Source organism: Ochotona curzoniae, unplaced genomic scaffold (genome assembly GCF_017591425.1).
Source record: "Ochotona curzoniae isolate NIBS_2020 unplaced genomic scaffold, NIBS_Ocur_1.0 scaffold_3208, whole genome shotgun sequence".
NCBI classification, from domain to species: domain Eukaryota; kingdom Metazoa; phylum Chordata; class Mammalia; order Lagomorpha; family Ochotonidae; genus Ochotona; species Ochotona curzoniae.
Window position 1 is genome coordinate 49,418,580 of NW_024467106.1, and position 22,390 is coordinate 49,440,969.

Genomic DNA, 22,390 nt, shown 5'->3' on the forward strand with positions numbered 1-22,390 from the left:
TTTATAAATGCACCAAAATAAATTTGCCAAATTATAAATAAAACTGTGTGGAGTAGTTACATCAACATATGAAAACTGTGAAATCTTATACAGCGCTCTTTCTGCTATCAACTACTAAGCAATCAAAAGTAAGGGCACACACTCTGTTCACTATCAATTAATTCCATTAGTGTATTAACACAATACAAAATATCTGCTCACAATCCTGCAGGGAGACTTTGCTTTTTTTATTTTAAGACAAATACTTTGCCATTTGAGAACTTGCATTTACTGTTGCGTGCTTGCATGGCAGAGAGATACCAATAGAACAAAGATTCTATCCATTTCTTCTTCTCCATGTGCCTGCCATAGCCCAGACCTAGCCAGGCTGAACCCAGAGTAAAGAACTTAATCTGGCCCTCTCAAATGAGTGGCTGGAACCTAAGTATTAACCGTTTGTCTTCAGGACTCTTCTTAGCAGAAAGATGGGATGTGAAGCAGAGCTAGAGCTTAAAGCTAGGTGCTTCAATGTGGGGTGTCAGTATCTCATGTAACTGATATGTCAGGCACTCACATCCATTCATTTTGCTTCACTGAAAGTGTACAATTCTAGTCCCTTACAAATATAAACTATGGCCATTCACTTTCTGTCAGACACCTATGTCATTTTGAATTTAAAACCTGAGTATATAGAAAATATAAAAGACAATATACAGGACAAATAGAATTCACACTTTTTTTCTCTTGTTTCCCCTTCATGTTTAAACATTATGCTAATTAGGTAAGTATTCTAACAATGAGTATATGTGAAACAATATATGTAGAACTATAGAAAGAAAGAGGCATATTATGGATCTTTCCAAATGTTCCTAGAGTGCCAATGCTTATTTTCAACTGGTATATGAGACAAGGAATATCACAAACACAAAACTATCAAAATCTGCATCTTCTCAGAAGTTGTGAAAGAGGAAGAAAAATGAAGCAATGGAGAATCAGGTACCCCCTCATTATCCAGCAGTTATTTGCAGGATAGTCAGAGACTGTCTGTCCTTGGGAAACCAGAAAGAATGTGTTCTGCTTGTCTAGCAGGCTAGTGAAATTTTAAGGTAATAGAGAACAAGGGCCAGTGCTATGGCACTTTCAAATTGATTACCAAAAATACCTTCCAGTAAAGTGCCCCACATGAATGGAATTGCAGGAGTGAGAGAAAAATTAGACAGAATACCAATCGGAGATGAGGGAAAGAAAATGATCCAATAATACACTGTTCCATATAAAAATGTACAATGTTGTGAATTTTAGAAAGGATGATGCTATACCTTCAGAACTATACACAAGAGAGGTTGTGAAATTAACAAATATGCCTAAACAAAATTATGTGAATATTAATAGTAAAAACATAGATGGTTCCAAAAGATCGAGCATGGAGTTCCTTAATTATAAGGTGCTTGTAATTAAGCACATGCAATTCAAAGACTTGAGGTCTGATTTGTTGATAAAATTTCTCTCTTTTCCCTTTGGAGTGGTCAGTTTTGGACTGCTCCTTCAATCCATCAACTCTCAATTATCTGATTACCATATTATGTTACAATTAGTTGAACTGCAGATAATGAGGATGCAAGCCCACATCCATAATCAGGTCACAGGATTACCCTTCATACCAAAATCAATTCTTGCACTTGTCTGAAGTAGATATTCCATGTGTACAATGGAGGTGTTAAAAAGCAATCCAATTGTTTTAGTAGATTAGATGAAGGGAATAATGTTTTGTTTGGTGGTGCCAAACAGGCAGCTAAAATTTATTAAGAGTGTATTTTGTAAAATTCAAATGTGGGAAACTGATATATAAACAGAGGACTTTGTATTAGTAAAATTAAATTTTGTTTGAAAATTTTAAAAATGTATTTTGTACAAGATAATAGCATGCTTTATCTCTTGAAATCAATAATGATTCTGTGAGATAGGTACTGTTAGTTTTATAGAGAAAAAATAAGCCAAAGATGAGTTAAATATGTGATTACAGTTACCAACTGAACAAGCAAAAAGAGGGAGAAAATTATAATCACAGATTCATTTTCTGTACTTGTTCTAAAGTATGCTCAACCTCATAACCCATGAAATTCAGTTTTAGCAAATGATTACAGTGATCTTATTTCTCAGTGTTCCAGTACAGAAATGGATAACCCAGGAATTTTTTCTCAGTAGAAATGACCCTATGGGAATGTTTGAAGCTTGCATATCAATTCATTGTCTGAAAGCCAAGTAGCAATGGTAACTACCTTCCAGTAAAGCATATCAAAGACTCAACACATGGATTTTTTTCAATATTTTAACTTCTTGAAGCAAATGTGTGCCAACAGTGCTCTGACAATATGACACCTTAGACAGTGGATTGGTTCATGAGCACAAGCTTTCTCCTCTCTTATGTTATAAACATCATCGTTCCAACCTTTCTCTACCTAATCTATTTGAAACAGTCATTTACTTTGCATACAAAGCACATCCACTAAGAAGTACATATTTATTCATACAACAAAATTAACATCTCATCTTGTTTAAAAGATTTATGTTGCTTATTTAAAAGGTAAAGTGACAGAGACAGATCTTCTATATATTAGTCCACTTGCCAAATGGCAACAACAACCAGGGCTGGGCCAAGAGGAAGCCAGGTGCCAAGAACTTCTTTTATGTCTCCCACATGATTATAGGCTCCTGAACACTTGGACTGTTCTCTGTTGTGTTTTCAAGCATACTCGCAGGAAGCAGGATTGAAATCAGAGCAGCTGGGTCTGATAATGACACCACTTGCAGGCGGTAGCCTTACCCATTACACTACACTTCCCCTTTGCTGTACCTTATTCTTCATGACTTCCTATTGCTTTCTAATTAAGACTTGGCATTAAAACAAACTTACATAGTTGTTAATCCTTCTCCTGTTAATCCTTCTGATTAATCCTTCTCTTACACTGTCTTCACTGCTCCACTTCCAACACAGCTCCCTTCTTATGAGCCTGGAAAGCATTCATCTAGGAGCCACATAAGAAACCCAGAGGAAGCTCCTGGATCCTGGCTTCAGATGAGCTCAGCTATCACCATTGTGGCTGCTTGGGGCATGAACCAGCAGATGGAAGATCTGTCTCACTCACTCACTCACCCGCTCTCTCCCTGTCTTCCTCTCTCTCTCCTTCTTTCTGTAAACATGCCTTTCAACTAAAAATAATTAAGGCTATGTAAAAAAAAAAAACTCATTTTTCTTACAAATATAAGGAAAAGATGAGAGTCTTTTAAAGTGAGTTTCCCAATGAATTCCACTATTTTCTATCTCTCCCATTGTTGCTAATTATTTCTAAAAGCATATTTAGTGTTTCTGTGTTTTTTTGTGTGTGTTTTTAAACATTTTTATTTATTTTAGAATTCATTTGAAAGGCAGCTCAAGAGAGGCAGAAGGTTGGAGAGACAAACAGAAATCTTCACTCACTGTTCACTCCTCAGATAACTACAAAATCCTGTTCTGTCATTGGCTAGATGCAAAGATCAGGAATTGCATTAAAAATGTGCACTGGGATCCTTCTTGGGTCATTTTCCACTATTTTCTCAGGTGCACTGGCAGGAAGTGTAGTGGAAAGCAGAGCAAATGAGACCCAATTGGCACTACCATATATTATGGCTGCATAGCAAACAGTGGCTTAAATCACTGCCACAACACTGGCCCCTGTTGTTAACTATTCTGTAACTATAGAAATTAAAATAACATCAATATAATACTAAAATTGAATATGCATGACATCTATATAAGAGTCATTTCTTTCTCATTATTTAAAATTTTTCATATGAAGAAAGATTCACCTGATAGGATAATATTTCCCACTTTTCATTAATTTTAACAAGTGTACAACATAGAAATGGTACAACATATGTATTGAATTAACTACTTGAGGTTATAGTGTTGTTGAAGCATATTACACAATTTGCACCACAGGTTCAGATACAAACCTAGAACTAGGTGAATTCTATTGAAATAAAACATAGCATTCATTTCTCAAAAGGAAATCTAAGATTCTTGATTGACTTTGGACACAATTCCAAACAGTGTTTCTTTGGGTAACTGTGACTACAAATGAGGAAGCTGATATCTCAATATGTTAATTTGCTGCGAAATAACCCTTTAGTACAATGTCCTTTCCAGGAGTTCCTTGTAAGTCACATGTGCAGCTGAAAAGAAACTGCAGTAGCTTTAAACACTACCTGAAAGTCACTGTCACAAATATTAATGTGACTTCTTTATAATCTCCAGCACCACATCCAGAGAGTAGCTTATTTATTAATATTGCTGTAGGACTTATATGTAGTTCTCCATATTTTTATCCTGGTTACAGTCTTGATATCCCATTTTCTTTTCCTTTATAGCTATATTCCTCCTACAGGTAACAAAATAGCCACACTCTTGCCTTGAAATACTTTATTGTCCCTCTGTTCTCCCAAGTTAGTTTTGTTTTTTTATTTGGTTTTGTTTCTAATTTACTTATGTAGTTGAAAGACAAAGTTTCAGAGACAGGGAGCTGAGAAGAGAAAGAGAAGTGTGTCATTTGCTAGTTTACTCCTCTAAGAGTTTCAATGGCTAATAAATTCAGCCAGGCCAAAGCTACTACCCAGAAGCTTTTTCTGGGTCTTTCACATGGGTAGCAAGGGCCCAAAGATTCAAGCCATTTTGGTTGCTGTCCTGGCACAATAGCAGGGAGCTGGATCAGAAGTGGGCAGGCAGGGCACAAACCAGAGCCCCTATGTAACGTCAGCCTTGCAGGCGAAAGTTTTTCCTCCTATGCCAATGTTGGCTACACTCCCAAGCTTTCATTGACTCTGGTTCTGCCAGTCATCCCTCTCTTCTGAAGCACTGAACAAATTGCTGAAAACTTCACTCATGTCTTAACAAACACGATTTCAAGATGTCAAGATTCAATCAGTTAAAAGTATTTATTTCCACTGTTTAAACTAGTCCTTCAATAAATAGATCTTTAAAAACACAAGGTAAAAAAAATGACAAAATAGCATATCCTTGTAGGACTTACAATTCAAGAGAGAAAACAAAAGATCAAATATTTACATCAACACTTTAAGAAGCATAGTAATATGAGCACTTTGTGGTGCAGCAACTGATACCCATTTGCATTATGTTCTAACACAGAAACTGAAGAACCTAAATTTTCTCTTCCTAAGCCTCCTTTAGAGTTAGAGATGATTCCTTGATACAGCTTGTCCTGTGAGACAATGCGGCCTGTCCAGTGGGAAAGCAACAAGCTTCTAGAATAGGCTTTGATTTATCTTTAGGAAAACTAGATCTATCTGACTCCATGCCTGCCCCCGCCCTTTTTTCCTTAATTGGAGTTTAGAAGCCTTCTGTTAATCTGAAAGAAAGTCAATAGTGTTATATAGATGCCAGTCCAGGGTGTTAATCAGATGGAGCCACACAAAACATAACCAGCAGAATCAGCTATTAGGGAAATTTATCCTGTCTTTTTTTATGTTATCATATGTCACATTTTCTAATTTGCTACTTATGACTTGTACAGAGAGAATTTACAACACTGATGTTTTAAATTGGAAAAAGGAATGTTTTGTATAATTTTGATTTGAGTCTAAGTCCCTTAAATCCACGTTTTCATTATGTAAAATAATCCTATGCTGAAAAGGAATATAAATCTCTATTCAAATAGTATATTTACAGATATGCTATATATCATGCATCTTTTCAATGTAGCTGTTTTTAAATGATCAAATACTGTTTAAACAAAAAACTGAGAAGCTTATCACACATTTAATGTGTTTAAGATACTAAAAACGATTATTTTATGACAAAAATGATTTTCTGTATTATTAACCTACATTTTTTAATATGATCACTTCCTTAAATCTATGTAGATATCGATCTCTGATACAGATCTTTTAAAAATAATCTTTATTTAAATAAGCAATTTGAGGTGTATGACTCCTAGAACATCCTGTAAGTAACCAAATATTGTAAGCTGAAAGCCACTCAAACATTGAAGGTAATTTGCATCAATTGACTCAGTTAAAGACTCATTTTTTTAAACAGAGGACAATTAAAAATTATGGACTAGGTAAATCAATAATCCTTGATGTATGTGAAATGAAGCAATTACCTTGGTTAGTTAATTGCTTTTAAGGAAATATCTCAAAACGGTCTAAAAATAAACAGTATCTTTTTCCTGCACCCCATAAAGCAAAATCTGAACGCATTGACTTTGGTTTTTAATTATATACTTTTGCAAATTGCATTCTCTCATTGTTTCCTAAATATTTTGTAAAGTACTAGAATCAGAACATAGTGAGCCTCTGCAAAGAAACAACTGACTTTCTGTATTTTTTTTTTTTAATGGTGTAATCCAGCATGGGCGTTGAGTGCCTGGGAGAATTGATTAATGAAAATCAGAGACACTCGTTACTTATTTAAAATTCCTGGAAAAATAAAATGTCTTAGGCAGGGTGAATGTTATTACCTGTAAGAGTAACTCATGAGGGAGCTGGTGTTTGGCCATACCATTGAGGCACTGGTTAAAACAGGCCTATCTTACGTCACAGTTGCAGGGCTTCACGTTGTTTCTAATGACTATCTTCCTGCTAATGTGAGGCAGGGGTACAATTCAAGTAAGGTTGTATAAACCAAGTAGGAGCCTGCATTGAATTCTTGATTCAAAATTTAGATCCAGCCCCACCCCGAACATTAAGGTCATGTAGATAATAAATCAGTGAAATAAATGCTTTATCATTTCTCTCTCTCTCTTCCTCCACCTCCTTGAAATTTCAACCAAATAAATGCTATTTAAAAGAAATAATTACTTATATCATATGCTTTTAACTCTTTTATGTTTATCCAACTTGCAAAATATTTAAGTATCAATGATGAAGTTGTAGAATACATTTCTTCAATAAAGCATTTCCTCTGCAAACATTCCTGTGTCCTGGCAGATGTTACAACCTCTTTCCACAGTCCTCCCTTGAACTATGACAGTGTGTGTTTTATGAAGTTAATTCATCATGTAGTGATGTCAGATGGAATTCTATAACCTGTTTATTTAGTTCCCCAAATTCTTCTACATGGTTATGTATTCAAACCGTCACAATATTGGATGGAAGCTGGGACATTAAAAAACCACTAAATTGCTTGACTGAATGGTAAGGGATTCATGTTTTGATTGCAGCATCTTCTTAACCTATTTAAGTGAGAGAATTGAGTAATTTTGTTCACTCCATTCATAGTGAAAAGGCCAACAGTTTAATTCAAATCATTTTCTAGCTCAATAGACTTCCTATCTGATTGACCCATGCCATTCGTTGATTGACAAATAATCCACTGTCACAGCTAACCTTAGGGGGAAAAAAAATCCAGGCCTTATCACTCATTTCTGTATTTATTTTTCCTTTATTGGAGTTTATAGTTGAAGTATCCTGGGAGCCCTTGATATCTTATCTTTTCTTTCATTGGATTGCTAACAATTCAGTGGCAAAATGCTTTCTCCTCCAAACTTTCCTCAAAGTCTCACTCCCAGACTAAGCTACATCAATAGATTTATTTCGTAAGACTTTTAGCTGGGGGGGTGAGATCCAGGGTTGTCACAGAAGAAGTTGCCTGCCTGCAGTAGAAAAAACTTTTTTCTTTCCTATTTCTCTTAGAATTCCTTTTTTCCTCTTAATTATATTGAAAAAGGTTTTCAGAAAAACAAATTGTGAGTGTTAACTTGAAATTCTTGGGATAGAGCTTGCCGAAGGGCTCAATATAGACGCTGTGTAAGCTTCAACTTGCCAGGTTATTATTTTAATTTGTTCTTATTTCCTCACAATCACAAGAATCAGCAATAACATTACTATAACAAAATTCACTGTGGATTAGAGCCGCCGAATATTTACAGTTTGATACTTTTATTCCGTTATTCTGTTGAATACTTCCTCAATCAATATTCTTCACAGTTCTTAGGTCTTCTTGAGAGTATTTTGGACAAGGGAGAGGCAAACCATTAAGAGTCTAAAACATGAAAGTACATCTCACTTCTACAAGGATCACTTTAGTAAATCTGATATGGGAGCTTTCCTACAGATTTTCTGCACTGATCACTTTCAGTAATTCATTGTTTGGAAATCAAACAATTTTCCATGTTTTTCCACTAAGTTCCCTAAATCGGTCTCTGCCTAAACTTGCAGCACATGCATCCATTGCATGATATATTTGTTTCAAAGCTAAATGAGGGCCTCACTCTTCTCAAAACCTATTTTTGTAGGGTTGATACAGTAAAATTCAAAACCCAAAACCTCCAATATCTGTAGACCTTAAAAACCATCTCTGGGAGCTGCAAACATCTCAGCCAGTGCCAACACATGCCTTGTTGAAGAAAAAAGAGAAATTCCAATGTGCCAATATTCCAGAACTGTTTTCTGTGAAGAAATCTTAGACCTCCGAGATTGTGATGAAAAACAAGCAAATTGTTTTCTGGATTAGAAATAGAACAGCCAAGACTCAAACCAGCGCTCATACAGGATCCTAGTGCTGCAATCGATAACTTAACCTATTGCAGCACAACACAGGCCCTGGAATTAGTTCTAAATTATAATAGATACTTTTAGAGTTGTCTCCTTTATCAATTTTTAGTCCTTTGCCAAAGATATTTTTCCTCACACCTGGTTTTATCCTATATTTCTCTACATATAGTCTCCTGTAGAGACAGGCTGGTTCATCCAAATAACAGGAAGCTCCAAAGAGCCACCACTGACATTCTGTTAGCTGCTAATTAAAGCCCTGGAGCAGCAGAAATAACCTCCAGACACCTGAACTGAGACAGCTAAGGAGCACAGTGACAAATAACCCTGATAGTTAAGACACAGAACTAGAAGAAAGACCCCGACAGTGACTCATCACTGAAGCCATCATAAAGCCTCACTCATAATCAATTGTTATCCCAACAATTTGCATAATTTCAGACTTCCGCATCAATATGTATTCTTCTTAATTTTTACGGAATTTTCTATACAATCTGCTTCATTTGGAGGGTAGCCATTGTACCATACAGATTTGACTGCCCATTGGGACGCCCACATCCCATATTGCAGAGCCAAGGATCAAGTCCCACCACTAATTTCTATTCAGATCCTTACTGAAGTACAGCCTAGAAATGAACAGATAATGACCCAATTCTTTGGTTGCCTGCCATCCATGTGGGTGACACAGATCATGTACCCGGCTCCTGGCTTGTGGCTTTGGTCTGGCCCAGCTCTGTTTAGTGCATTTGGGAACTATAAAAAGGAAGATCTCTACTCCCCTTTCTATTTCTCTAGTCCCTTTTCTGTCATCCAGTTTTTAAAGAGAATAAATGAGTAAATTTCAAGCTGATTTCTTTCCATTATTACACATTCTCTCCTAGCATAAGTTATTACTAAATATAACTGCTATGGGCAGCATTTTATACAATGTCTTTTCAGAAATAGGGATGTGGACCTTGCATTCTCACTTTGCTATAAATGACTTACTGTTAATTTTATTGTTCTGTAATTCTTTTTTTTTTTTTTTAAAGATTTATTTTTATTATTTTTTCATTGGAAAGGCGGATATACAGAGAGGAGAGACAGAGAGGAAGGTCTTCCGTCCGATGATTCACTCCCCAAGTGAGCCGCAACGGGCCGATACTATGCCGATCCGAAGCCAGGAGCCTCTTCCGGGTCTCCCACGCGGGTGCAGGTTCCCAAAGCTTTGGGCTGTCCTCGACTGCTTTCCCAGGCCACAGGCAGGGAGCTGGAAGGGAAGCGGGGCTGCCGGGATTAGAACCGGCGCCCATATGGGATCCCGGGCGTGCAAGGCGAGGACCTTTAACCACTTGCGCCACCGCGCCGGGCCCATTGTTCTGTAATTCTTAAATCAATATCTCTCAAGCAGTAAGTTGAGAATCATTTAATCATTAATTTTCAAGTATAAAGCAATTTCTGATGGACTATTACATTTCAAAAATATGAATCGAGAGAGTGAAATGATATGCTAATTAATAAGGTTACCCATTTTTCTTATTATGTGCTTATTTATTAATATAAAGAGAAGTGATTTAATGTAATCCATAGATACAATTCTAATACATTACAATACCTAACTTCCCCTTTGCTTTGCTTTTCTTGTTTTCATCTTTCATTTTTCTCTCCTTTCTTTCTTAAAATTTTAGATAGCATATTTTTAATCTACATTATTATCGAAAGCTTAATGTTCCACAAAATAAGATTTCAATAGGTAAAATGTCCATAGTTCACCAGAAATATAATAAATGAATAAAAACAGTAATCAATGGAAAGGGATGTATCTCACTCATACGTTTGAAAAGCAATCACAGATCATTAAAACTATAGTAATACATCGCTCTAACCCATCCATTTCACAAGCATTATACAATGACTCAGTGCTATTTGCAGCAATACTAATGCACACAGGCATTTCCTTGTTTTTATTTTTTTCATTTTTTAGTTTCAGTTCTCACATAAAGGGGAGCATATGCAATATTTGTCTTTTTCTGTCTTCTCAATTTAGCATGATATCCACTAGTTACATCAATCTGAATGCAAATGAAAAAAAAATTTCACTCTTTTGTTGTAGGTGAATGTTATATTGTACTGTGTCATAAACTATATATAATAACATACCATATTTCTTTATCCATGCATCTAGTGATGGACATATTGGTTGAGTTCATATTTTAGCTATTGAGAATAGTGTTTTAATAAGCATGGTGCTACATGTACCTCTTTGATACAATGTGCTCAGGTCTTTCCAGTATGTTCTAAGGAGAGGGATTTCTGGATCAAATGGAAAGAATGTTTCCAACATTTAAGAAAATGTCTATACAGTTTTCCAATGACGTCACTAACTTACATCCCCACCCAAAGTATGTAAGTGTTCCCTTTTCTCCACATGATCTCACCAGCATTTATATTTCTGTCTTTTTGATAATCACCCTTCTGGCAGGATGAAAGCGATAACTCGTGGTTTTGATTTGAATTTTCTGATAGATAGGTACCTGAGCACATTTCCATCTATTTCTTGGCCATTTGACTTTCTTTACCCTTTAATCACTGGCCTGGCTGCATTTTCACTGTTGAAATTTTGCTTTTTGTTTTCTTTATAAAGACGTATCTATTTTTGTTGGGAAGAGAGATGAGAAGGAGATACAGAGAGAAAGATCTTCTGTTTCCTGTTCTAGTCCCCAAGTAGCCGCAGTGGCCAAAGCCAGGAACCAGGAGTCAGGAGCTTCTTCCGGTTCTCGCACATTGGTGCAGGGTCCCAAACCTTTCAGTCTTCCTTTACCTGGCCACAAGCAGGAAACGGGATGGTAAGTGGAGCAGCTGGAACATGAGCCACCTCCCAGATGGGATCCTGGGGCATGCAAGGCAAAGACTTTAGTCACTAGGCTATCGCACCAAGCCCACCTTACTGAGCTTTGTGTGTTACTATTATATTCTAGATAAGAATCATCTGTCAAATATTTTGGAAAAATATTGATTTCCTATTCTGATACATTCCCCTTCAGTCTGCTGATCCGGGTAACCTCCTTGTCTATACCTTCAATTTAGATCCTTGATCAATTTTGAGAATTTTAACTGAATCCTGCCATAGTCTTACAGGGAAAAAAAAAACTACAAGGCGTGGAGATTGTTTTGCTCTGGCAGTGTTGTAGGGTGCAGAGAATTGGAATGCATCCATAGTCTTCTCTAGGTCCCATTGGATAGATTCCAGTGGATTTAAGGAAAGTAGTACAGATTATTACAATTTTAGTGGTATTGAAGGACACTGTGAGATCATTGTCAAGATCTTCCATCGTGGTTGCCTAGTTTGGGGAAAGTTGTAGACACTAGCATTTATTGGTATAATGTAAATAGAGATCTCCAGATACCATGAGTGACTGAATTTATTTTAAGGATTGGAATAGCAACAACAGTCTCCACTCCCCGAGGCACAAATGAAACTGTCCCAGTTTTCACTTGTAATGAAAGGGTGAATGAAGCTGGAATTTATGCCCAGAGCTGCCAGCACTAGCATCTAGAAAATGTGCAGAAAACGTCCTCAAGTCTCGTCCAAAATTACTGTATGCTGTTGGTGGTGTAAGCCAAGAAGCTGAGGAGAACCCACCTGGATCACACAGAGTGTCAAACACTTCTGTGTTTATGCCCTGAACTCCCACATTTGTATGATGTAGAAGGCCTGATCTCGTTGTTTCTGGTGTCAGAGAAGCCAGGATCAGTTTGTGACTGTAGAGCCGATTCAGAATGATGCTTTGGGGAAAGGCAATGTCAGCCCTCCTGGAGTTGAAGTCCATGGGATTCATGTCAACTTTTTCCTAGACTTCGAAAGAACCTCTGTCCCTGCTGGATATTCAGACACAGGGGTGGAAGTAATTGGCAGTATGGTCAGTTGGGGGTGTCTGTACTCTTTCTTCACTGTTCTACAGACATTCTCTTCTGTTCTGTTGCTTCTCCGTGGAAAATTTTTGTCCATCGGGCACTTTGGTCTTCTGATATCTGCAGCTGATGTCAGTGTAACTTCACACTATTGAGATCTCTTTCTATATAATAGCCTTTCCATAGCTATTTCCAATAAAAATGAAAAGGATCCTTTTAAATTAACTAAAAAGTTGGTGGAAATAAAACTAAACATAAATTTATTTTACTGTGAAATATTTTCAAGTCCATGTATATTAGATGTCTTCAAACTTTTTTTTGGAATTCTATATTCTTAGTATGGAAAAACAGTGAATGGATTTACTTTTTTTGCAACAAAATACATTTGTTTTTCACTTAAAATGTTTCAACAAATTTTCAAAATATGCTTGTATTTAGGTGAACTTGAATGTAAAATTTAGATCAAAGTAATGCCACAATTATTACCTAAGAAAAAGTATGGTATCAATTGAGCTAAATATCTCTCTCTCTCTCTCTCTCTCTCTCTCTCTGTCTCTTTGTCTCTCTGTCTCTCTGTTTTCCAACTCTGGGCAATAATTATAAGCTGTGTAAGAAGTTGGGGCAATAATTGTGAAATTCTATAAGGGTTTGGGGCAATAACTGAAGCTATGTAAGAATTTTAGGCATTTTCAACTTTGGACAATAATTTTGAAGCTGTGTAAAAATTTTAGGCATTTTCCAGCTCTGGGCAATAATTTTGAAGCTGTGTAAGAATTTTGCTTGTTTCAACTGAGTAATAATTTGTTGTTGTAGAAGAATTTGAAGTGTTTTCATACTCCCCGTAGTTGTGAACTCCCCTCCCCCTACCTGCAGCACTTGGCCTGAGGTCTGTGTTCCAAGTCCCCCTGTTTCTCAAAGGGCTTGCATTTGCCCGTGGTTGGGAGTTTCACATTTCAAGCTACTTTTAGATAATGAAATAGTGCATTTAGAAGTAAAATTTAGACACTGTTTTCCTTGAAAAAAAAAAAAAGAGATACGAAACTCTGCCATTCACCGTTAAATTGGTATACATCAATATATCTTTGTTTGAGGTAGCATTTTTAAAGTGGAAATATATCTATTCAGGCTAGTCATTTATTTGATAACTTAATGTCTTGTTCTAACTAGTACATTGAACACTAACTGCATAATACCAATGAAGGTGAATTGATCACTAGATCATTATTTCACAGATAAAACTCTGTTTCTGCCCCTCATATTTTGTGGCTTGCTAATGAATAATTAACATCTCCTGTGTCAATTTTATCTGCTGAAAAGGTTTCTAGAATCTATATCTATATATTGAAAGATGTTTACCAAGATTAGACCAAATGGACATTTCAGTACCATGGTAATCAATAAAATATGGCTCAATTCCCAATTCCTTAGGAATGGAAGATTTTTTTTTTTTGATTTATGAATGATTTTCCTAACTGGAAAATACCAAATGTGATATCAAAGGATTTTTATAATTTTCTACAATTTCTCAGTAGCTACTAGAGAGTTGGTAGCTGGAGGGGACAGATTAAAGAAAAAAAGGAAAAATTAGATCAAACTCTAGCATTCAATGAAGTTCGAAAACATGAATATTGACAATTTTTCCACATTAAAGTATTGAGATTTTTTTCAGGCATGGCAAAAATGAAAGTTGAACAGTGATTCACTTATAACTTTCACAGACAGCACCCACTGCATGATTCAGGCTCCAATCTGAGCCCTGAGGGTACATCAGTAAAAAAAAAAGAGGAAAAAGCCCCTGTTCAGATTTAAATATTATTGAATAAGGTGCTATTTCCAGAGGCTAGAAACAGAGTTCCAGCTAGTCCACAAATGGTTTCTTGTATTACAGTGAATAAAAGCAGGTTACAATTTTACTATTCTATGAAATATGAGGATGATCTCCCATATTCAAATACCTTTTTATGCTCTTGACTGTGGAAGACACTGTCTGAACCCCTCTATTAGGCAAGTTAACATTCGAAAGAAATTTCTGCTGTTGTCTTCTTTACCATCTCAACCCTCACCATAACTGAAGCACAGGCAGGGTAAAGGACTCTCATTAGAGCTCACACCTGTTAAGTAATACAGTCACTATTCAGGTCTTGAAAGCTGACACTGGAGCTCTTATTCATGACCATGCACGGTGAGGTTGAAGACAAAAAAGTGTCCTTTGCTGGCTTCTACTATCATCATTTCCCCATAAGACTTCAGCATGATTGGTGGATTGGCACCTTTCCAATAGCTTCCATTCTGCATGGTCCTTCCCTTCCAAACCTGAGTAACATGAACAATACAAGAAGGAAAGCTGTACCAAGGCAGGCTGCATTTTTGCAGCTTAATTGAATCAGATGTATTTTTTCCCTTGATTATTGAATGCAATACTTTAGGGCTCAACACGATGGTTCAGTGGCTAAATCCTCGCTTTACAAGTGGCAGGATTCCATACGTATGCTAGGTTGTGTGCCAGCAGCCATACTTCCTATTTAGCTCCCTGCCTGCTGCCTGAGAAAGCAGTAGAGAATGGCCCAAAGCCTTGGGACTCTACACTCGCATAGGAGACACAGAAGAGGCTCCTAGCTCCTGGTCCTTGACTTCTGGTTTCAGATCAGCTCAGTTCCCGCATTGTGGAGACCTAGGTAGTCCCTCTGTTTGTCTTTCTTCTCAATAAACCTGATCTGACTTTCCAAAATATATATATATATATTTTTTAAAAGAAAGAAGTCAATACAATAAAAGGTAATGTTTACATTTGAATTACCCAGAATATGCTGTGAAGCAGTCATTTGATACTCCCATACTATACCATATCTTGTCAGCAAAGAACACATCACATTTAATATTTTTTTTTCAAAATTTTGTACCCAAGATATTGTCAGTAGGCTACTATAAGAAGTAGTTGGTAATGAAAAAATTTTGTAAAAAATGAACATAAAACAGGGGGAAAATGGCACAGGAAATAATAAGTCCATGAGTTACTGATTTTATAAACTTCACATTTTTAGAAATGAAAAATATTACTCTAAAGTTTTTATGCAGGCAGCAAAATCCATATTTTAAGATACCAACTCACTTATTTCTGTCCTTGCTATTTGTGTCACGAAATGAAAATTTGTAAGTTGAATCACTAACATGAAAATGGAATCTCATTAATGTACTTCAAGTATACACTCATATCTTCCACTTTGACCATAACAATCATAAAATTGATTTGGTTAATTCCATTGACTTATTATCCTGGGATATTCTTTACATTATTTATGTATGTCCTATAACTATTACTAAAAGTTATAAGAATGCATACTATTTGCTTGTATTTGTTTTGGCCTGGTATGGAACTTCAGTTTAGCCACAATTCATTTATTGAACCACATGTACTTCATGTGAGTATTTTTCAGCCTTCTTAAATTTTTTTGTGGTAATGTGTGTTTATAGTCACTTTATTTTTTTTTATTTTTAAATTTTGAATCATTTCTAACTTCATCTTCCCACAAAACACTTTTATCCAGGAATGTTGACATACAATGTAGGCATCTCTTTTTTTAAATTTTATTTTAATATTGTTTACATGTTGTGAAAGATGTGCCCCATGGGAGCCTCTGATTAGAGTGGGGAGGGCTGTGGTACAGAGGCAGGTGGGTGGGACAAATGCTTCAAACTGTCTTTTCTCTGCTGTCCACAGAGGGGAACTCAGAGGGGGCCACACCTTACTATTAAACTGTATCAACACCTAGAGATAGGGGACAGTCATTTGATGATGCCTTAGAGACCTCGATGTGGGAAAGAGAATTCCAAGGGTGTTGTTTGGATGGTTTTGATTGTTCTGACATGTTGTTCGCTTCATTGCACCGGGGTTGAGAAAACCTTTCCAAAGTCTATTGGCTGATCAATTCCACCTTGGTGCATCCTCAGAACCAGACAATCATTGCAAAGCTTGGCCAGAAAAACTGTCCAGCCTTTTCTACTTTCTATCCCCTGATGTGACATTCCACATCCCTTATACTGGCCTAAATGAGTCAGAGGCAACAGCAACTGAGGATCTCCAGTCTGAAGCTGGGCAACAGATGTTGTAAATTTTTTTCCTGAGGGCAGGGGTTGAGTCCAGTGATCAATCTGGGGAGTCCACCAAGAAATCTCACCTGGGGTGACCTCAGTCTTGACTCTTAGGTATGTCAAACAGTTCAAGGTCAGGTTCATCCATCACCTGCATCAGCTAAGGCAGACACTCCTAGACACAGCTGCCTGGTCAGTTTCACTCCCAGCCCCATCTCTCAGGTGAAGTGAAGCATACTATGGCTTAATCCAGCCTGGCTCACCACATGCCCAGTCCTCATGCACACCAGAGGGTGCTGAAATCCCGTTGTGGTAACCCCTAAGAACTCTCACCAGGCCTGCCCTAGTTCCAGATTTTTCTGCTCACACATGTTCTCAGCCTAGACTAGTCCATCCCACATGCCATCTGTCTCTTGGTTTGGGACGGGCCTGCTCTCCCACTCCTCAGCAGACCTTCTTGATTAGAGAGAAATGATACGCCATGACTACATGTTCCCACCACCTCGGACCAAGATCTGATTCAACCTCTCGTACCTTCCAGAGGCTGCAGGAGCTCAGGATGGAAGTTGGAGCACATCCTACAGAACCCCAAGCAGTCATTCCAGGTTTGTCCTCCAATTTCCATCATCCACCTGCATATTAGCCATTAAGTCCAGCACAATCTTTTATTCTTTCACTAATTTTGCCATGATTGTTTTACAATTGGAGAAACACTTCTGTTATTTTTAATTTGATGCAACAATTGTATACCAAAATCAAATGTCATCCCTCTCAAATCAGTGTAATTGACCCCATATTCATGTCTCCCATGGAAATGCATATCCTTTTCTAGCACTTACACTTTGTAACAGTTTAATATTCATCTATTTTCCTCCATAAAACTTGACTTTGTACAATCGAAGAAACTTTTATTTTCAGATTCAATTTTAAAATCTCAGTACCTAATACAGAATCTGTTGGCTGGTGGTTGTTCAAAAAATGTTTTTGGATAAATAATCTACAATACCTATTTGAATGTATCTCAATATCAACTGCACATAATCTGCACACTCCCTTCAACTGGTCCAGTGATGGCAGAACCTTTCATCTCGCCTTTATTGTTTACTATGACACCTGCATTATCTTCAAAATAAAGAAACACACCATCTTTTCTTCTATATGACTTTCGTTGTCAATTTACCACTGCTGGATATAACTTCTTCCGCAGCTCTGGCTTGCCCTTCTTGACTGTGACCATCACCATGTCCCCGACACTGATGGCAGGGAACCTGTTCAGCCGTCCCTTGATCCCCTTCACGGAGATGATGTAGAGGTTTTTGGCTCCTGTGTTGTCCACACAGTTGATGACAGCACCCACGTAGACACCCAGGGAAATGCTGAACTTGGCACCGGAGGACCCGCCACATTCTTGCTTCCACATCAACTGTCAAATTACTGAATATCACAAGCATGATATACAGAAGATATCTGTAAATTAACCTATCATACTCAGAGCAGGGGTTGCTAATATCTGTAGGAGCTGCAGCTTCCAGATTCCTTCACCTGCAGGTTGCTTTGGGAATAAAAGGTACCTCACTGACTACAGCCCTACATTATGTTATGCCTGCTGACAGGTGCCTGTTCTTGAAAACAGGGTAGTGTCTTTTATTTTGGATTGGTTTAGTTTCTTACTGCTGGCCAGCTTTTCCATTTCCAACAAGTCACTAGACCATTGGTTGGTTTTACATTGTTAATTACCCTTGCACCATGTACCTCAGTATGTGTTCTCTCTCTCTCTCTCTCTCTCTCTCTCTCTCTCTCTCTCTCTCACACACACACACACACACACACCCCAAGTCAGGGTTTTTATCTTGGACTAATTTTTCCTTTACGTTTTCTTACTTTAGGGTAAGTATTATACCATACCTGGTCAGTGTTATTTTCTCACGGTGTACTCTCCAAAAGGTGTGTGGCTATTTATTTGGTTGGGATCCCGGGAAATGTTAAAGTAGAATGATCAATATAAGCAAACGTTTTCAGCACCCATGGGTGCTGAATCAGCTCAGCCTGACCTTCTCCCAGATCTGGCCCACAGTATGCCAATGCGTTCTTCAGCCTTGACCAGCCTGGCCCACCCCAGACCTTGGTTCTCATGCTTATCAACAGGAGCTGTAGCCCAGCATGGATATGCCTACAGACCTCCTCCCAGGCTCACTCCCATCTTGGGATCTTGTGCCTGTCAGAGGGTAGTGCAGAACAGGCTGACCACAACTCACACACAGTCCCAGCACATACTTGCAGGTGCAGCAGCCCAGCCCAGCCTGGCCTGCCCAAGCTCCACTATTGAACTTCCCAGGGGAAGGTACAGCCTACCAAGGGAGTTCCCCAGGTACCCCTACCAGTCCTGATTCTCAAATGTGCTGATAGTTGTCATAGCCCTGCTTGACATAATCTGCCCTCAGTCCCAACCTTTGCATGTGCCATTGGATGTTTTAGCATGGCCCAACCATGTCCCCCTCCAAGCCCAGGTTCCCATGAGTGTTGATGAGTTCCAGTTTCCAGCCTGGCTTATATCATCAGTACCTCAAGATTTCTGCATGAACTCAAAGGTGAAACAAAAGGTCTCCTACAGAATCTGCCCACAGATCTCATTCTCTTGCATTCTGGTTTCTGCTACAGATGAGATTGATATGACCCACCTCCTGCCCTGACACTGCAGTTTAGCCCAGCTAGGCATTTCCCAAGCTCAAGCTTTTGCCTGCACCAGCATGTGGCAGGAGATGCTATTTAACCGAGCCCAGGTCTTCCACATGGGCAGGTGTTTTGGCCTGAGCCAGGCACCCTCAAAATCACTTTGTCTTAGCTCCCTTGTCTACCAAGAAATACAGAGGTCTGGTACATGGAATCTGCCAAGAAATTATTCCTCTCCTGTCAAATGTACCATCAGCTGCCCCCAATCCAACATGTCCCCGCACTCTTTTCCGTGAGGAATCTGCAGCTCCCATACTGGCATACTGGTATAGTTAACAAAATTTGGGCATTAACCAGACCCAGAATGCCTTCCAGCTATTGGCTGCTTTTATTCCAGCGGTGTGACACCTGCCTAGGAACAAGGCAGCCTAGGCAGTTGAGCAATCATTTTAAATACATTAAAATATGCTGTTACAGATTGAATTTTATGTATAATAAAATATAAAACTAAGTGATAGTTTCAAACTCTATCTAAATGCAGTGAGCAGACATGAGAAGTTATAGAGTCATTTATTAGAATTAAGTATAACTGAATTTCTCATTTAATATTTTTATTTCTACTTCACATGTATGATTGCATTACAGTACAAATGTGATTTTACAACTTCCTCATTCTAGGCTTTCTTGTTGTATTATGATTTACCCAAAGTACTGCTATTTTCCATTTTCTTATATGAACGGCAACAAAAAAAACATGATCTTGTTGATGCTCCTAAACTCTCAGAATTTGTAACTAAATACTAGCATACAGAACCTCAACAGAAGAGAAATCAAATTTCACCTCTGCTACCCCATTTACTGTGTGATCTTGAGTAAAGTACTTGACCCCTTTCAAAGAAAGTCCTCTTCATCTGTAGAAGTGAGGTCAATTACACCTGTTTTATATGGAGATTGTGAGGATGAAAGGCAATGCAGTAAGTTTTTTTTCTGTGCATGAAAACTAGGATATACCAAGCTATTCTTGCCTTCAAAGGACACCATACATTCATATCTTCTAATTACACAAATAGATACATGCACTGGAAAATATAATTTCTTTAAGATGAATAGACAAAGGCCTTTTCCATATTAACAGAACACTAAGGCTATGGAAGTACAAAAACAAGTGAAATTCTAACTTGAGCTAATAGCATGTAGGAAAATTAGGCTCCAAAAGCAGATGTATGGTTATATATATATCACATACATGAGCTTCTCTGTTTCTGTAGAACTTAATTAAAAGAGGAATGTGATTCAGTTTGTCAGTTTCAGTCTCAAGGTGTTTTTTTTGCAACTTAAAGTGTTAGATTAGTTTAAAAGTTTTGCATAATCTTTGGGGATGAGACAGATAAAAGAAATCCACATCAAGGCATTGTTAGAGTTTTGATAATACTCTGGGTGTCCTCAAAAGCTTGAATCATTGATAATGACTTGGTCTCCAAAGTTTTACAGTAATTATTAACAATTTTGCATTAATGGCTAGTGGATTACGGATGGATACATGGACATTGCAGGATGGCAGAATTGGATGAGGACAGGTTAGAATGGACAGAAAAGGATCAATGGAGGAGAATCAAAGAGGGCAAGACACCAGGAAATAGGTGAAGACAGGCCAGTGACAGAAGAATACCTAGAGACCTGTGCACATGGGGAAGCAGCAGAGGCAGCAGTGCAGGACTGTAGGAAACAGATACCCCAGTAGCAATCAGAGCCTTCCTGGCACCTAGAGTGGGATGGGGAGATTATGTCCACGTCCCAACCAGTGTCACGTTGCGTGCCATTTTGAGTTCTGCGGCAAAGACTCAGGGTGGGAAGGAGTGGCAGCAAAATGTACAAGTACTGAGCCAAGAAAAAACTCACTTTCGTCTCAAAGTACTGCACTGGTCATATTGGGAAAATAATGTCTAGTTGATATCCCATGAGATTTATTCAAAATACACCCAAGTTGTCCTTAGACCTAACTGCCAGTAGATTCCAGCAAGAAGAGGAAAGAAAAAATTCTGTGCAATGGACACCACTCAAAGCCTTGTTATCCAGTTTAAAATCACAGCTGGTGTTTCCCTAATCCCATGTACTGTTGGAACTGGGAAAAGAAAAAAAGCCTGAGTAGACAATTGCACAACCATAACATTGAGTCACAGGGGTAATAGTGATGAACCAGGAGCCAGAGCTGCAGAAGTCATAGCAAAAGTATACGCAAGCTGGAAACACATGAAAGGGAATGGCTTGAGTGAGAACAAACAAATATAGGCACTGCACAGGATCAGTGAATAACTGTAGACACGTTGATGACACAGTTTAAAAACTGGCCCCTAAGAAAGGAATTTGTTAATCAGAGTTGCAAGAAAAAAGAAATAGCATAGGCACAATAAATAAGGCTCCAGGAGCCTTCCCTGCAAAAAGCAAAAGACAATGTCAACCTCAGAGTTAACTGAGGAAGGCATGGAAAAAATACCAGATAAAGATTAAAAAAAAAAAGCATTATAAAGCTTCTTAAAAACAACAAGAAGCACATACAGGATTTTTTAAATATTTATTTATATTTATTGTAAAGGCAGATTTACAGAAAGAAGGAGATACAGAGAGAAAGATCTTTCACATATTGGTTTAGTCACCAAGTGGCTGCAATGGCTGGAGCTGGGCCAATCCGAAGACAGGAGCTAGGATACTTCTCCAGGTCTCCCATATAGGTACAGGGTCCCAACGTTTTGGACCATTCTATGCTGATTTCCCAGGCAACATTCAGGGAGCTGAATGGGAAGAGGAGCATCCAAACCATGAACTGGCATCCATGTGGGATCCTGGCACAAACAAGACAAAGATTTAGCCACAGAGCCATCACATCAGGTCCACAAACAGGAATTCAATGAATATGTTACACAGGAAATAGCAAGGCTAAAAGAAAAACAATCATAAGTATTGTAAATGAAGAACACAATATAACAAATGAAAAATTCAATAAAAAATTGCAATAATTAAATGATCGAAGCAGATGAAACGATTTCACCAGTATCAGAAGATATCTCCCACAATAACATTGAAATAGTGAATGAATGAAGAGGAACTGAACTAAGCTAAGAAAAGAACTCAGGAATTAAGGTACATCATCAACAGTCCAAACATAAAAGTTATGGGAATTTTAGAAGGCACAGAAAGAGAAGCCAGATGAAAAGAT

At 37.9% G+C, this 22,390-nt stretch overlaps 1 protein-coding gene across 1 annotated transcript; it reads right to left on the minus strand.

Moving 5' to 3' along the window:
• Positions 1–17,580: 17,580 nt before the first annotated feature.
• Positions 17,581–17,926, minus strand: LOC121144771 (60S ribosomal protein L23-like). The gene has a single exon (XM_040963278.1). It carries the CDS (start codon positions 17,924–17,926, stop codon positions 17,678–17,680), a length of 249 nt encoding a protein of 82 aa, XP_040819212.1. The 3' UTR covers positions 17,581–17,677.
• Positions 17,927–22,390: the final 4,464 nt, after the last annotated feature.